At 55.4% G+C, this 17,502-nt stretch overlaps 1 protein-coding gene across 8 annotated transcripts; it reads left to right on the top strand.

The window, feature by feature from the left end:
- The first annotated feature begins 10,022 nt into the window (after positions 1-10,022).
- On the top strand, positions 10,023-17,281 carry PHETA1 (PH domain containing endocytic trafficking adaptor 1). Of its 8 annotated transcripts, XM_045585606.1 has the most exons (4): positions 10,023-10,162; positions 12,804-12,945; positions 13,576-13,654; positions 14,875-17,281. In XM_045585606.1, the coding sequence occupies exon 4, from the start codon at positions 14,899-14,901 to the stop codon at positions 15,595-15,597; it is 699 nt and encodes a 232-aa protein (XP_045441562.1). In that variant the 5' UTR covers positions 10,023-10,162; positions 12,804-12,945; positions 13,576-13,654; positions 14,875-14,898; the 3' UTR covers positions 15,598-17,281. The 8 variants fall into 8 exon arrangements, with proteins under 8 accessions (XP_045441562.1, XP_045441564.1, XP_045441558.1 ...); XM_045585608.1 differs by lacking the exon at positions 13,576-13,654 and having other exon boundaries at positions 14,893-17,281; XM_045585602.1 differs by lacking the exon at positions 13,576-13,654.
- The last annotated feature ends 221 nt before the right edge of the window (positions 17,282-17,502 follow it).

The following is a 17,502-nucleotide window of genomic DNA, read 5'->3' as shown; positions in this document are numbered from 1 at the left end:
TCCAGCCGGTGCAATAGCTGCGGCAGCTTTCATCATCGCCTGGGGAAGGATCCCGGCCCCCCGTACCCCCGGCTCTGCTCTTGCCTCAGCCCGCGCCTCTCTCCGACCACCCGTCACCCCACGCCGGGAGTGCATCTCTTTTCAGGAAGCTCTCCGGGACCGCTGGCCTCCCAGGCCCTCGGGGCTTCCCTCTCTGCCCTCCCCCGGACTACTTTCATTTTCTGTGGGGTGAGATCGACGGTGGGGTTCCCCCTAGTCTGAGGTGGAGCAGAGGCTCAGCCAGCCTCCCTCAACACTCGGGAGGAGGGAGAAGAATGCCTATTCTTCTCTCTCTCCCAACCGGAAACAAGCCGCTCACGCCCCCAACCACCCGGGGCCACATCACCCCTTCCCAGACCGCTTAGTGCTCTATTCCACCGCCTCCCCCTCTTACTGGTCTTGGGCAAATGACTAGACTTCTCCATACCTCGATTTCCTCATCTATGAAATGGAAACCATACAAGAGTACCCACGCCCATTGGGTTCCTGTGAGGATTGAATGAGTTTAATGCGTTAAAGCAGTTAGCACGGAGTTCTGCCCCCCGGGAAAACGCTACTGCATTAGTGTTTCTGAATAATCGAGTCTACTCCTGCTGCTGCAGCAAGGGGTTCCCCGGAAAGTGGGGATTTCCAGACTCCACCCAGATGGGGGGGGGGGGAGACGGGTGGGCTGAAAAATTCATATAACTTTGAAGGGACTGGCCACAAACATGTGCTTTCCACAAGTATGTGTCAAATATCTACTGACTGGCAGGCCCTGTTCTAGGTGCTGGGGAAACAGCAGTAAACAAAACATCTCCCTGGGGGCAAAACTCCATGCTCACTGCTTTAATGCATTAAACTCATTAAAGTGAACAAAACACATCCCTGCTCTCATTCCGGTGGGGGGGGGGGGATGAAGAGCAGAGGTAAATAACTGTGATCGTGTATTATGAAGATGTCAGTACAATGACAGGATGGAGAAATACACTGTCTTAGACCGGAGGTTCAGGAAGGACCTCTCTGAGGGGCTAACATTGGAGCTGAAAGCATATTTCTACCCCCCTCCCCCAGCAAAAACAAGCAGGATCCAGGCAGGATAAGGTCTGAGGGAAGGACATTCCAGACCAAAGGAACAGCAAGTGCAAAGGTCCTGAGGTGGAAATAAGCGTGGTGTGTTAGAGGAAAGTCAGGAAGGCAGTGGCGATACCTAGGTGGGAAAAGATGGAGCTGGAAAGGCGGGCCTGTTACCTGGAGACTGGGAGATAGTGGCGGCAAGTTTGGGATTTTTCTCGAGGGCAATAGGGAGCCATGAAGGGTTTTGAGCCGAAGGATCTGTTTAACTTTGGATTTGAGCTTCATAGACCACAGTTGGCAACCCGTTAGGAGGGAACCCCAGTGATTTTCACACCCTTGTGAGGATGTGGGACAAAAGGGTGTGGGGAGACAGGTATGAGGGAAGCCTAAATTATCCACCCGGTATTATTATCTCTCTATTCCATTTGGGGAGACCGAGGGCCAGAGAGAGCAGTTACTTGCCTGCAGTCACACAGCTGCCGGGTGAGGCCAACCTAGTTGCCAGGTACACAGCAGTTGTCAAATGGTTGCTGAAATCTGCCAGCCACAAGCACTTTCCCTCTCACTGCCCAGACGGCAGTTCTGCTGACTTAAATGGAGACTTGTGGTTCTTCCCCTTTTTAATCACCGCGCAGCCTTCTCTCGCACCAGATTTCTCTGAGGCCCAAAGTGGTTTTCCTTCTCGTTAACTTTCCACAAGCGTCCCCTTCAGAACCAGCTTCTTGTTTCAGTGCTCTCTGCAGTGGAGACTTCTCATTTCGTGATTTTCCTTAGAAAGGCAAACGGTTACAGCGAATTGCCCTCCCATCGCCTTACCTTGCCCTAGATTTGAAAGCCTCCAGCTCAGAGCAGCAATTCTTCTCCTCCCAAGGCTGGCTGGCTCTGGCTCCTCCCACGCCACAGGTTGCTAGGGCCCAAAGAGAAAGAGGTTTATTTGAATTCCCCAAACACGCAAGGAGGTCTGAAGGGAGCCGGTCCCACAGCCCTTCCTTCCACCTGCTGCCTGCCAACTCCCAGGGGCCAGAGACGCTGAGGATTCATAACAAAACAATGGTCGATGGCAGTGTTAATAAGTACTTATTAATACCATTAATAACTAGCATTAACAAAATGGAGGTTAATATGTACAGGATTAATAATAAACGGGTTGATAACAATAAATAAAATAATGTAACAATAGTTAGTAGGTCTAGTTAATAATAATAGTAACTATTAACTATTACAGGGTTAATAGCAAACATAAAATAACAGTAGGGCCAAAACCGGTTTGGCTCAGTGGATGGAGCGTCAGCCTTCAGACTGAAGGGTCCCAGGTTCGATTCCGGTCAAGGACATGTACATTGGTTGCAGGCATGTCCCCAGTACGAGGTGTATAGGAGGCAGCTGGTCATCGATGTTTCTAGCTCTCTATCCCTCTCCCTTCCTCTCTGTAAAAAATCAATAAAATATTTAAAAAATTAAATAAAAGTAGAATATTAGTAGCAATGATAAATAGGATAATAGCAGGTCAGGGGTTAATAGTAATAATAGGAACTAATGGTTAAAGGATTCATAATAATAAATATAACATAACAATAGGTCAGTCATAAGATTAATAATAAATGCAATGTAATAACATAATCATAGTTAACAGTTCTAGGGCTAACAATACAGCAATTAATAGCTACACGCTGGGAGAAGCCTACATTGCTATGAACTGACCACGAGGGCCCTTCTGGTGAGGGCCCAGGGAGAAAAGAGGAGGGCTGCAGGAAAAGTCGTCCACGATGATGGAGGAATGACCCAGGGGCATTTTGGAGGCCACGGGGCTTCCCTCCCATCACAGGCCTATGGTCGAAGGGCCTTGGTGGCAGGAGGATTTTTAAGAAGCTGCCCCTGCCGCTCTGCTCAGGTCTGTGCTGTGCCCAGAAAAGCTGTGGGGGGTGTGGCTGTCTCCACCTAGATTCCTGAAGGGCTGCCAACTAGCACATCCCAGGCAGAGGGCCACCTCAGGGTGGGGCCGTCCCTGAGCGCCCTCGTCTGACACCCTCCGGCAGAGTCATGGGGCCGGGGCTGCCCCTGCAGCTCCAGGCTGGGTGCAGCCACCTGCTTACCAGCCCAGCCCTGGAACCCTGCTGCCAGGGCTTCCCCTAAGAAAGCCATGGATGGGTACGGAGCCTTGGGAGGCAGAAATGCCATCCTGGTGTGGCCAGAGGCAGGATTCCCCCAGCCTAGTGGGTCCAGAAGGTGGGACCACGGTCCCAGCAAGCCTGGAGGGCAGAGCATTGAGCCAAAGGGCCTTAAGGATCTGGACTTCTCAGGACCTGCCGCTCCTCTCTTCCTTTCTGTGTCTCCCTTTTGGAACGGGAATGTCTATCCTATAATGGCCCTCCTTTGTGTTGGAAAGCACATAACACGTTTGATTTCACGGGAGGAGAGGAATTTACCTCAGAATGAGTCTCATAACTGACTTAGATTCAATTTTGTATTTAAATTTTTAAAAGTATATTTTATTGATTTTTTTTTTTTTACAGAGAGGAAGGGATAGGGATAGAGAGTTAGAAACATCAATGAGAGAGAAGCATCGATCAGCTGCCTCATGCACACACCCTACTAGGGATGTGCCTGCAACCAAGGTATATACCCTTCAGTCCACAGGCTCTATCCACTGAGCCAAACTGGTCAGGGCTGTATTTAAATTTTTTAAAATTGATTTTTAGATAAAGAGGAAAGGAGAGTGAAACATCCGTTTGTTGTCCCACTTATTTATGCAGTCCTGGGTTGCTTCTTGTATGTGCCCTGACAGGGGTTCCCGCAACCTTGGCCTAGTGGGACGATGCTTCTACCGGGCCAGGGCGAGACTTTGCTTTTTTTTTTTTTTTTTTTTTTTTTGCTACTAAGTTAGGGAGTAATTTGCTACACTGCACATAACTAATACCAAGTTCGAGGGTTGCTGAACTCCAGCTCTTAACTACCTACTGTGTCCAAATAACAAGGATGGTGATGGTGGTAACAGAATTAATCATCCTTAGAGCATTCTGTGCCACTCTGCTCTAATTAGAGCACAATTTTGAGGGCTTTACAAGGATCAACTATTTAGTCTTCCCAACAACTGTATGAAGGATAGACTGTTATTTCTCTCCATTTGACAGAGGAGGAAACTGAGGCACAGAGAGGTGACATGACCTGCCAAGTCCCCAGGCTGGAAAGCGGTTGACACTCAGTCTCTGGAATTACGCCCTCGGCCCAGTGGCCGCGCTCACCACCCCCACCCCGCGGGCCCCCAGCCCGGCCCCAGAGCTGCCAGCCACCCCCTCTTCCGCCCGGGGAATCTGGTTTCTGCGGGGAAGTGACTCAGTGGCTTGAGGCCCCACAGATAATTATTCACTTCCAATCCCGGTAATTAAAGGTCCTAATGGCTCCGCAGAGGACGGACAACCTAGTTACTCTGGCGGCCTCCGCCTCGCCTCTGCCAGGGTTCTGCACGGGCCGCACGAACTTCCAGGGCTCACGCTTGGCCAGAATCCCGGGCTGCGGGCCCAGCGGGCGGCGGGCGGCTCGCGCGGGGCTCTAGCGCCCCCTGGTGGCCGCCGGATGGCGGAGGCCTGGGGAGTGGCTTCCTGGACGGGCCTTAGCTTCAAGCTCCCAGCCATCCTCTGCCTGGAACCTCTGGCTCCTAGATTCCCCTTCCTTCCCCTGGCGGCGCCCCCCCGCCCCCCCCCCCCCAGGCTTCCTGGAAGCATCCCAGGTTCCAGGAAAGATGCCTTATAATCCACCATCAAACAGCCATCAAGGCCAAGAGCACGTGTTTAGGGCATGGTGTAAAGCTTGCCTTTCTTTCTTTAGCGCTGGCTCTGATACCCAGGGCAAGTGACTTGGGCTCTCTGAGCCTCAGTTTCTTCATCCATGAAATGGGAATAAGGGATGAACTTACCTTATAGAATGGTAGTGGAAATTAAGTAAAATAATCCATCTAAGTGCTCAATAAATGCTATTATTATTATTATTATTATTATTAATTTCCGAGGCACAAATCTCTTGTTAATGAATGTGCCATGTCTCTTCCCAGCTCTCCATGGTTTCCATTACCTTATAAACGTCAGACACCTCAGCCTGACATTCCAACCCCTTTAACCCAAAAGGTCTCATCTCGTGACAATATCCACCAAACACTCTGCACCGGACTTCTTTTTGTCCCATTTTGTGTTTCCAGACCTTTGCCCATACTATTCTCACTGCCTGATATTCTCTTTCTCTTTCTTCTGCTTGGAAGATTCCTCTACATCCTTTAAAACTACCTGAAATGTGACCTCTGCCTGAAGTCGACCCTGGTTGCCTCCTCTGTACCAAGCCTCTAAGGCTGGGAGAGGGCTTGTCCCTTACGGTGAAATTACTCATTCCTTTGTTGGTGTTATACCCCTCAAAAGTTTTTGGTTTTTAATTCATATTTTAAACTAAAATGGTTAAATTGTAAATTTCCCCCAAGGGCCCCTATATTTTGATATTCTTAACCTACAGATACTGACTTAGTTGTTTTTAAACCTTTCTATTACTCAAAGATGTTTGAATTGCCAACCAAAATTTGTAAGCAGAAACAAAACAACAAACTTGTAAGCAGGAGTACTTACGATGTGCCAATGCTGTGTTATTGCCTGAAGGGGCAGCAGGTGTAGACTCACACTCCAGACTGCCTGGATTCAAATCCACTTGTTCGTTGCCTAAGTTCAGGCAAGCCATTTCGACTTGGTTTCTTTACCTGTAAAACGGGGGTGGTCATTGGTCCTACTTCTCAGTGTTGTCATGAGAAGCAAAATACAGAGTAAAAGAGTTCAGTAAATGTTACCTGTTGTTCTTGAAATCCTTCACAAAATCTTATGAGATGGAGATGGTTACTTCTTCAGTTTTACAGATGAGGAAACCAAGGCACAGAGAGGTGAAGTGACTTGCAGGAGGTCACACAGCTTTTGAAAATGGCAGAGTGGGGATTGGAACCCAAATATGTGCCTTAAATACATTAATTTCCAGCTCAAAGCATGGTTACAAGTTGCTCTGAGTTGGAGCTAAAGGTGTCATCACCACCTTACCAGTATTATATAAAACAATAAAGGGTCTTCTTTAAGAGGAAGAGAAAGATAAGACATATGAACAATAAAATGGCAATAAATATGCACTTATCAAGAATTAAAATTAAAAAACACACAAAATAAACAAGCAGAACAGAAACAGACTCATAGATACAGAGGGCATTTTAAAAATATATATTTTTATTGATTTCAGAGAAAAAGGGAGAGGGAGAGATAGAAATATCAATAATGACAGAGAATCATTGATCAGTTACAGGCTCTAGGATAGAGCCTGTAAGCCGGGCATATGCCCTGACTGGGAATCAAACTGTGACCTCCCAGTTCAAAGGTCGACACTCAACCACGGAGCCACGCCGGCTGGGACTTAGTGGTCATTATCAAGGAGCAGGTGAAACTCTGGGGAAGTTTAAATTGAGCTCCTTGGGAGGAAGTACTTGGGAATTTGGGGTCTGCGGCAGAAGACAGAAGGGGTTTGGGGAGGGGGAATGAGAGGATCCATAAATTATGGAAGGGATGAGGAGAAGAGTTGACAACGCCATCTTTGAAGGCAGGCCTCTTAGATCCTCCGTTTGTCTCTATGGAATGAGCTGGCAAGACCTTCCAGGTCTCCATGCTTTCAGCAAAACTTGCTCACACTCAGGATCTGGGTCTCGGGCTGGTGGTGCACAGGCCTCTGCTTCCCCCAACATGTACCAGCGGAGGGGGGCCTTGAAGTCTGGGGACTCCGGCCCTTCCTATCACTTCTCCTCCTCCATGGCCCCCCCAGCCTGTGGGCTGGGTCAGGTGTCTGTGGTGGAGGACAATTTCAGTTCCTTCTTGGGGCTGGCTGGTCCTAACCACTTCTGGGGTGGGGCAGCCGCTGTGGAAGGAAACTCGCCCTCAGACCCAAGCTCGGACCACCACCGTGTCTCCCTGCCGGGGGCTGCCCAGGGTGGGGGATGGAGAGAAAGGGTCGGGAGGCTGAGGTCTGGGTGTGAGATGGCGGGTCCTGTGTGTGGGCACCTTCCTGGGAGGAACTGGCTCAGCCCTGAGTCATGTCCCCGTCATCCGGCGCCTAGACCCTGGCAGGTGCCGTGCCAGCACTGGAGACTCAGCTGTGAGCAAAGCAGACAAAACTCCATGTGCTGGTGGCCCTCCCTTCTGACCCGGGGGCGGAGGGGACGTGCCCAGGGTAGGCACAGTTTTCAAACCCCAGGGACGCGACCTACAACTGGCCTGGCCTTCTCACTCCTCCGCGGCTTCCTCCTCCTCCCCCGCCGGCCTCTGAGAAGAGCCCCAGGCCTCCCCATCTCCCCTCCCGCCTCCTCTGCTCCGGCCACACCGACTTCTGACAGGTCTCTTGCTTCTGAGCCTTTACATGTGCTGCTCCCTCCGCCCTTCCCTCTGGATATCGGCATGGCTTGTGCCCTGGTTCGATTCAGGTCTTTTCCCCAAACCCACCTTCCCGGGCCCCTCCCCGTGAACACGGCCGCACCACCGTCCTCATCCGCGACCCAGAGGCTCCACCCTGCTTTCCTTTTCTCCCGGACCGACTCCTAACGTCATCCATGTGCGGGATGAATGTTGCTCTTTTATATTTTTTTCCCCCCTCTGGCAAGGGAGGGCAGGATCCCTTGTCGGTCATTAAAAAAGTAACTATTTATTGAGGAGGAATTCACATGACATAAAAAATTGACCGCTTTGAAGTGAATTCACGACCACCACCTCTATCCAGTACCAAAACATCTGCATCCCCCAAAAGCACCCCCTCCCCACTCAGCACCCACTTCCTACCCTCCCTTCCCCCACTGCTTGGCAAGGACGGGTCTGCTTTCTGTCCCCGCGGACATTTCAGACCAATGGAAGCACACAGCCCGTGGCCTGTGTGTCTGGGTTCTTTCCCTCAGGATCATGTTTTCCAGGTGCGTCTACACGGCAGCATGTGCCGGTGCTTCGCTCCTTTTCGTGGCTGAGTAACATTCCGTGCCACGGATGGACCACGTTTCGTTTATCCGTTCACCCACGGGTGGAGATTCGGCTTGTTTCCACGCTTTGGCTATTGTAAGCAGAGCTGCGACGCACCTGCATGTGGTTTGTCTGTCTTTGGAACGTGTGTCCTGGTGTCTGGGACACAGTAGTGCTCACCGGATATTGGCTCAGAGAATGACTGATTGGAGGAAACAAAGGCGCTCGAGGTGGCGGGGTGGGGTTGGGGGTCCTCTCCTTCCCGGAAGAGGGGATGGCTAAGGGAAGTTTGGGAGGATGAGCTGTGGAAGGGACACGAGCAGGTGCAAAGGTGCAGGGCGCTGTGCGTTCTCGGAACGGAGGGAAGCCAGGTGGCCGAGGCTGAGGAAGGCGGGGGATCGGAGACTGTGTGGAGTGGCCGGAGGGGTGGGCGGAGGCCAGGGCAAATCCCTCACAGGACGGAGTCTGGACTGGCTCCTGACACAGTGGGGAGCCATGGAAAGGATCTGGGCAAGAAAGCGCCATCACTGGATTTAAGTTCACTGGGATCCCCTGGGGGAACGGATTCGGGGGTTCAGGGACCGGAGAGGCAGAAGGGAGAGCCGAGAGCAGGTTTCCGCAGCGGCCCTGGTGGGGTAGATGAGCGGCCTGGGCTGGGGAAGTGGCGGTGGAAATGCAGAAGTGACAAACTCAAGACATGATTTGTAGGTAAAATAGTCAGATTTAGAGTGAGTGGAAAGGAGGGAAGGAGGGAGGGAGGGAAGGGGAGAGAGAGAGAGAGAGAGAGAGAGAGAGAGAGTGAGCGAGAGCGAGAGCGAGAGAGAGAGAGAGAGAGAGAGAGAGAGAAAGAGAGATACTTATGTGAGAAAGATATGTCTATCAACTTCCGCTGGCAGGCTGGGGATCAAGCCTGCAACCCAGGTACATGCCCTTTACTGGTCCCAGGATCCTTAGTTCGAGGGCCAAAGCTCTATCCACTGAGCCAAACCGGCTAGGGCTGCACTCCCAGTCTTTTGACCCCTCTGCCATGGCCAATAGTCTTCCTAGCACAAGCCACTTCTAGAACTCATCTTCTTTGATTTGTTGAAGGATCGGGGAACAATGCCTGGAACACAGCAGGCACTTAGTGGGAGGCTGCAGAATGAACAGATGATACTGATAGGTCCCATCTCTCTCCTGCCCTCAGGCCAGGACTGGACAGCTATTGAGTCCTGGAGGGTGGTGAGGAGGAGGCAGCAAGAGCAGGAAGTCAATACAGATCTAGGGAGGTGGACTTTTTTATTTTGTGTAAAAGAAAAAGAACAGCAACTGCTATTTGCTGAGAGCATTTACTGTGTGCCATGAACTTTATATACCACGACTGTCTTTATTTTGCAGAGGAAACTGAGGCCTGGAGAAGTGGAGCGATTTCTCTAACACCCCCAGCCCCCAACTTCCTCTCTCCCCCTGGGCAAGGGGAAGGCTTGACAGGCACCCTGTGCATACAGCAGTCCTCTAGTGACTTTGTCAGAATGCCCGGAATGTCCTGTATTCAGGTTATTTTTTTCCCCCAATACATCACTCATTTTCAGCACTGGCCACCCTACCAGGGAGGGTCTGGGGCTCCAGGCCGAGGCTTTAGTGAGTGGTCCTGCCCAGGACCCCAGGCTTTCTTTCTCCGGGCGACCCCCCCCCTGGAAACCGGTTGCCTCTCTTTCCTGGGATCCCGCACTGAGGATTGTGAACCCGCCGCGGCCCCTTTAAGAGTGGTTTCGGGAGGAGCCCAGGGGCGGGGAGAATGCGGGGGCGTACCGGGCCGGCCAATCCGGGGGCGTGCCGGGCCCGGCCGGCCAATCCGGGGGCGGGACCGACGCGGGGGGCTAAAGGGGTGCGCCCCCGGGTCTCGGGCCGCCGGGCTGTCCCCGCCTCCTTCCATCTGATCCCCGTGCTCCCGAGGCCGCGCCGCCCGCAGACAAAGCCCCGCCGCCGCCGCCCGGAGCGCGGGTCCCGGGCCATGGCCGATCCGCTGCCCGGCCCCGCGCCTCCCGTCCCGCCGCCGCCGCCCTAGGCCGCGCCGCCAGGTAGGGCCAGCCCGACGCGGGGGACCGGCTCGGGCCGCCGTGGGCCCCGGGGAGACCTGTGCTGGGGATCTGCCTGTTTGCGATTCCACTTCAGGAGTCATGTTCCTTTAGGGACCCCGGCTGCCCGGGCGAGCTCGGCAGGTGAGGTACGTGCCCTTGACTGGAATCGATCCGGGATCCTGCAGTCCGCTCTCCGTCTCCCAGACCCCCCATAAGGGCCCTCTGCTGCTGGGGGGACTCTGGGGACGAGCCCTCCACTTGGCACCCACATCTCTCTGTTGACCGCCAATCTGGGGCTCTGGCTGTCTTTTAGGAAACTCAAGAGCGCTCCCCACCGGGCACACCAAGGGACGGAGGGCTGCGGGGAGCAGCCAGACCCGGAGATCCAGCCTCCAGGATGGGCAGCGGGGCTGCCTCTAGCCTGGGGCAGGCTCCTGGCGTCCCCGCGGTCCCCGCTTCGGGGCTCCCAGCACCCTTTTTGCCTGTACTCGCCACACCCTCTCCCCCGTACACACTGCTGGGGGACACCTGTGGCAGCTGGACTCAACTCCAGGACCTGTGGGGCGGTTTCTTTCCTCGAATGGAGTGCCCAAATGCCATGCCTCAGTTTCTCCAGCGGCCAGGCTTCCGGGCCAGCGGTGTCCCTGGAGACCTTGAGCTAACTTGTCTTTTGGATAGCTCCCCTGAGTGCTCGCTGCCTGCTAAGCATTTTGCAAAATGGCACTTCAGGACAGTTTATTCAACTTCAGGACAATTTATTCAACCCTCCCAGGGGGGATGGGTGTTCCGTTCTCATTTTATAGGTGAGGCTGTGAGTATGGTTGATGGCTTTCCCGTAGTTGGGCGTCGGGCTTTCCTCATTTTAACTCGTGGAATCCTCTCCAGAGCCCACTTGACAGATGGGGAAACGGGGGCTTGAAAAGGTGAAGTGATTTTTCTCAAGACCCTCCTGCGGAGACTGGTCTAAGTGAGAACTTGGCCTTGGGACCGGAGAGGGGCCAGGCCCCCTAGCAAGCAAGTTTGACAGTTTGCCCTGCAGCTGTCTGCCAGGCCAGGGGCTGAGTCAGCAGCAATGTCTATATGGACTCTGGACTTTTTAGAAGACAGGAGTGTGGGAGATAAGCCGGAACTGCACCCCGGCAGTTTCTGCCCGCCGCCCTGGTTCTCGCTGGGGCTGGAAGCAGGGACCGTGGGCAGAGTGGGGCCCGTGTCACGGTGACCTTGGGCCGGCCGGGCCCCATTTTGGGCAGTGAGAGGAGGAGAGCTGCTGAGTGTGAGGGAAGTTGTTTTATCATTGGCTTTCATGGAGTGGGGAGACCCCAGGAACAGCCTCTTTGAGCCTTAGGCTAGAGCAGTGGTCGGCAAACTGCGGCTCTCGAGCCACAGTCAGCTCGTCGCTCGCTCTGTTGACTAATGAGTTTGCCGACCACTGACCTAGACTCTCGATTCCAATAATTACAGGCTGTTGTTGTTCCTTGTGATTAAGCCCCTATCCCAGTGGTGGGCAAACTCAGTCAATAGAGTGGCAGGCATACCGTGGTGGCTGGTGAGCCGCAGTTTGCCGACCGCTGGGCTGGAGCATGGGATTCTGGGCACAGTGTTGTACCTTTGGGCAAGTTACTTAACCTCTCTGTGTCTCAGTTTCCACACCTATTAATGTGGGATGGGAACAGACACTTTCTCAACGGGGCTGTGGAGAGATTTAAGGTGACTGTTTGCCTCATTCTCTAGGTACTTGAGCACCAACTATGTGCTAGGCACTGGAATTCAGACAAAAACAAACACAACAAGCCCTGCCCACCTAGAACAGGCAAAAATGACCCAGGTAATTTCAGGTTGGGGCACAAGAGAGTGACAGAAAAGTCTCTTATGCAGGGCGGTCAAGGAGGAGGTGATGAGATGAAACTGGAGGGCGGGTCAGCCATGAGACGGTCGGGGAAGGGGAAGGGCATTCCAGGCAGAGGGAACAGCCGGGGCAAAGGCATGGGGTGGGACTGTGCCTGATGTGTTTGAAGAGCAGCAGGGAGTCCACGGTGGCTGAAGCTGAGTGAGCAAGAGGGACAGAGGTAGGGAAGGGAACATGGAGGCCATGGGAAGGACTGGATTTTATACGGAGAGAAGCAGGGAGTCCTGGGAGGGTGTGGAGTGGTGGAGGGATATGGCTGTATTTAGCTTTAAACAGGATCTCTCTGTGGGGAAAGGATTCCAATGGGATCGTTTCAATGGGGCTTGGGAAGGAGTTTGGCTCTTACCCTGAAGAGCACGGACAGGGAAGAGGCGAGGGTAGAGGCAGGGAGACCAATAAAAGGCTACAGGGGCTGTCGAGGGAGTGACGATGGGGGCCTAGAATGGGGAGGTGCAGTGGGTAGAGATTAGGCCGCTGATTTGGAAGAGGTTGGAGGGAGATCAGTTGGACTTGATGAGTGGTCAGAGTTGGGGGGGAGGGTGGAAGGGGAGAAGCCAAAGGCCATTTGCTGAGACCGAGTGCCGAGGGGAGCCTCTGGGGAGGTGAGAAGAACAAGAGCTACCACTGCTGAGCACGTACTGCATGCCCAGCACCCGGCTCAGCAGCGTCTGGGTAATCACTGTGTTAATGTCACAAAAATCCTGACTTTGGTGCTTTTATGGTCCTGTTTTACAGATGTGGAAATAGAGGTCCAGAGAGGCTTAACGCTTGCCTGAGGTCTCACAGCCTGGACACTACGGAGCTGACATTTCAACCCGGGGAAGAGCACGCTGAGAGCAGACTGGGCAGAGGCAGGGAGGGAGCCGTGGCCTGACAGGTAGGAGGGAAACGGGAGAAATAGAGTGGGGGGGCCACGTGGAGATGGGCTGTTGAGGAAAATGCATGAGTCTTATTTTGCAGAGAAGGAAACTGAGGCTCAGAGAAGGGCAGCCTGCGTCTGAAGTCACACAGGACAGGGAGCTAGAGCCTTCTGGGCCTCTAGTCTTGGCCTGGCTGCTAGGTCAGGACAGTCTCACCTTAGCCATGAAATCACAGCCTGTGGCACCTCTTCCAGGAAGCCAGCCTTGACTGCCTAGGGAAGTAGGTGCTCCTAGGCCCGTGGTCGGCAAAATGCAGCTCATGAGCCACATGCGGCTCTTTGGCCCCTTGAGTGTGGCTCTTCCACAAAATACCACGGCCTGGGCGAGTCTATTTTGAAGAAGTGGCGTTAGAAGAAGTTTAAAAAATTTGGCTCTCAAAAGAAATCTCAATCGTCGCACTGTTGCTATTTGGCCCTGTGGACTGATGAGTTTGCCGACCACGGGCCTGGGCGATTCGGTTGGGAGCAGCTGCTCCCGCCACCCTGCTCTCAGGAGAACCGCCACCCACACCTCCTTCCTCCAGGCCCCGAGGAGAGCACTGCCCAGGCTGGGGAATAAACATTAATTGAGCACCTACTGCATTCCAGGGACTTCACATACGTCGCCTCTTGAAAAAATGCAGCTATTGTCCTATGTAGAGTGAGGCTGTGAGAGCAGGAGCACCAGGCAGGTCCTCACAGTGGCTGCGGAAAATCCCAAAGGAAGGTGTGGTCGCATTAGGGGCCCAGGGGTCACCTCCCGGTGAATCCTACCCCGCCAGTGCTGCCCCTCAGGCGCTCCTCAGGGGAGGTGGGTTAAGTCACTGAGCCTTTGAGTCCACGATGCTCTCCTCCCACCCGCTTCCCGTAACTGTGGGCCAAGCTCAGGGTCCTTTTCCTGGATTTTTTTCACCACAGTCTTTCTGTCCTTCTGCCTGCTCCCGCTGCCTCTCCCCTCCCTCCTCCTGCTCCAGCTCCACCGGCCTCCTGGCTGCTCCTCAAGCACTTCGGGACCTCAAGCCCTTGCTGTTCCCTCTGCCGGGCTGCCCTGGGGCTCCCGCCCTCCCCTCCTTCAGGTGTCTGCTCTAAGGTCACCTTCTCAGGACGGCCTTCCGCCCCAGGAGAATCACACACTCCTCTGGCCCTCACACTCCTGACCCGGTCTCCACATTGGATTTTCTCAGCGCCCAGAACCAGACCTCCGGGCAGACTCTGTTAGTTTTCTTCCCTCTTCACTTGCCACTAGCATGTCAGCACCACGAGGGCAGGGACCCTCCTCGTCTTGTTTACTGATGGAGTAATCCAGGTGTTGAGAACAGCGCCCGGCACACAGTGGGAGCTTAATACATGTTTGCCAAACGAAGTCCCTACACGCCTCTGGAATAGGCCCTGTTTGTGTCCTTATGCCCTGGACAGGCAGATCAGAGCTGAGCTAGGACATCAAAACTGGGACCTGAAAGGGACCACAAAAAAGGCCAGCCCATCTGGTCCCCGGCGAGGAGGCCTGGGTTTGAATTTCACTCCACCCGCCCGCCTTGCTTGGTGACCTTGGGTGCATGACTCACCTCTCGGCCTTGTTTTCCTATCTGTCAAATGGGACTCAGGCCAGTCCCTGCCGGCCGAGGTCTGTTGCAAGATGAGTTAGGATGCATAAGATGCTTGGAATGCAGTAGGGATCCCCAACATTATTTTGGGGAGGAGAACGCAGGAGGGCCGAGTCTGGCTCCGGGGCCGGGGTTTGAGCAGATCCAGGTCCTGCGAGCTGTGTGAGCCTGGGCAGGACGCTTCCACTGTCTGAGCCTCAGTTTCCTTTTTGGTGAGAGAGGGGTGGCTGGGAGGTCAGGACGGGGCGCGGGGTGGCCCGGCGGCGGCGGCGGCGTGGGTGACAGCGGACCCGGCGTGGGGCAGGCCCCGGGCTCCCCGCAGGCCGCCATGAAGCTGAACGAGCGCAGCCTGGCCTTCTACGCGACCTGCGACGCCCCGGTGGACAACGCGGGCTTCCTGTACAAGAAGGGCGGCCGGCACGCCGCCTACCACCGGCGCTGGTTCGTGCTGCGCGGGAACATGCTCTTCTACTTCGAGGACGCGGCCAGCCGGGAGCCCGTGGGCGTCATCATCCTGGAGGGCTGCACGGTGGAGCTGGTGGAGGCCGCCGAGGAGTTCACCTTCGCCGTGCGCTTCGCCGAGGCCCGGGCCCGCACCTACGTGCTGGCCGCCGAGAGCCAGGCCGCCATGGAGGGCTGGGTGAAGGCCCTGTCGCGGGCCAGCTTCGACTACCTGCGGCTGGTGGTGCGGGAGCTGGAGCAGCAGCTGGCGGCCATGCGGGCGGGGGGCTGCCCGCCGCCGCCGCGCCGGCCCCGCGCCCTCCCGCCCAAGGAGAACGGCTGTGCGGTCTGGAGCGCCGAGCCCCCCGCTGCCTCACCGGGCACCTCCGCGGGCGCCTCCGCGGGCGCCCGGTCTGGCCCTGAGCGCCCCCCGCTGCCACCCCGCCGGCGGGCCTCGGCGCCCAATGGGCCTCTGGACTCGGCCTCCTTCCGCCAGCTGCACGAGTGGTACGGGCGGGAGGTCCGGGCACTGAGGAGCCAGTGGCTCAGGAGCCGGGACCCGACGGACAGACTTCTGGAGCTCTAAGCAGGCTCCGACGGGCCCAGCCCTCAGACTGGGGAGCCCAGTCCTGAGGGAGATCACAGTTAAGTCCCGAGGGAAACTGAGGCCCCTGTGAGGGATGTAAGCGCCTGAGAAGGTGCTGGAATCCGAAGAGCGTTTAGGACTCAGAGGGGGTCACTGTGCCTCATGCTGAGGAGAATCCTGGGCCTGGCTACACCTCAGGACGCCTGAGGGCTGGTTCTGAAGGAACTCTAGCCCCAGGCCCAGCCCGAATCACCAGTGAAGGCCTGCTGCTGGCGTCAGGTCCTGTGGCCCGAAGGCAAATGCCCAGTCAGCCCTCGTCCCTGACGGGTCCTCCACACGGACAGAGAAGGCTCCGTGCCACGCCTCACCTGGGTCTGTCCTCCTTTAGCTCCAGTGGCTCCTGAGAAGCTGGCCTGGCTCCAGGCCACCCGCCCGCCCGCCTCCAGAGGCAGCAGGTGCAGAAGGTGCAGCAGGTTTTAATGCGTAACCGGAATGGTGAGATCACCCGGTCCCAAGGAGCGGGGCGGAGGCAGGGCTTTGTCCTGGGCCTCAGCCAGACCTTGAGGTGGTGCTCCTGGTGCAGTAGTGACCCTCTGGCCTGGGGCCGTGCCTGTGTTGGTGTGGTGGCTCTCACTGGCCCTCCCCACGGTCTTCAGCCACATCCCCCACCTCCTCTCCCAGAGCCAGCTCTCCCACTCCCGTCCTGGGACAAGGCCTCTTGGGAGCTCGCCTGACCTGGCCCGGTCTGGCTGGGCAGCCCTGGCTGGAGCTGACTTGGCAGCAGGTTTCACTAGGGAGGGGCGGACTCACTGCCCGGAAAGGGCCCTGGTGCAGACCGAGAGGGGCAGAGAAGCCGCTGGGAAGCTGAATCCCTTCCCCCGTCACAGTCCAGGCCCCCTCCACCTCCATATTCCGACGGGGAGGCTGACAGCACAGTGGCTGTTCTTCATCCGAGGAGACTCTCAGGGGGCCGGGTCACCCCTGGGCCCTCAAGCTGGTCATGTTTACAGTCCTCAGTGCCCCACACTGGGGACCCCCTGAGGACACCCTCCCCCTGACTCTATTCTTCCTGCTGCCTTCAGAGGCTCTGGGGCCCGGGGGGAGGTTGGGAGCTGTGGGTCTACAATCACCAGCTCACTGCTGGCTCAGTGGGCTGGGGCTTCCGTTTTAATTTAATTTTTAATACTTAGGTGTTGTTTTTTTTAGCAACAACATTTAGCATTTCCATTACTTTTGTTTCTTGTTGGCTGGTGGGAACAGGGCGCCTGGCTCTCAGCGTGGCTGGGGTGGGGGTGCCAGAGGGCAGTTGGCAGTCCAGGGAGAGAGCCAGGAGTCTTGGCTGGAGACAGAGGCATCTCAGGGCCAGCTCTGAGCTGTGGCAGGTGCCTCTGGGCCTTGGTATGTTTCCTGTTCCGCTCTCTCCCAAGTCCTGAGCAGTAGGGGTGGGGATGGCGGCTCTTGTCCTTCGAGCCTGTGTCCTGGCCACACCCGGCTGGCAGGATGAGATGCTGGCCCCAGTCCTGACGCAGGTTTACAAGCTCTAAAGGTACAGAGCCCCCGGTCTCCCTGGGGGCCGGTGGTTATCACCCCCACTCTGCTCCCCATCCTGAAAGCACAAGATCCGGTCAGAGTTGGGGGGGAGGGAGATATCACAAAGATTAAAATGAAGTAAAACTTTGTCAAGTAATGGCTGGTTGCCTCATTTTCCCCATCAAAATCCTGGATTGGTTTGCCTGGCAGAGCCAGGAATAGGCACTACAGGACATTGGACCAATGTGGCGCGCACACTCCACTGCCCCTTCCCCTATGGCAGGTGCTCTGCCAGGCACATTCTCACAACCTTTTATGGCGGGTTCTGGCCCTATTTTACAGATGAGGAAACTGAGGCTCACAGAGGCTAAGAAA

The sequence above is a fragment of the Pipistrellus kuhlii genome, unplaced genomic scaffold, assembly GCF_014108245.1.
Source record: "Pipistrellus kuhlii isolate mPipKuh1 unplaced genomic scaffold, mPipKuh1.p scaffold_m20_p_20, whole genome shotgun sequence".
In the NCBI taxonomy this organism is placed as follows: Eukaryota; Metazoa; Chordata; class Mammalia; order Chiroptera; family Vespertilionidae; genus Pipistrellus; species Pipistrellus kuhlii.
The sequence above is the reverse complement of the archived record's forward strand: the minus strand, read 5'-3'. Positions and strand labels throughout refer to the sequence as shown.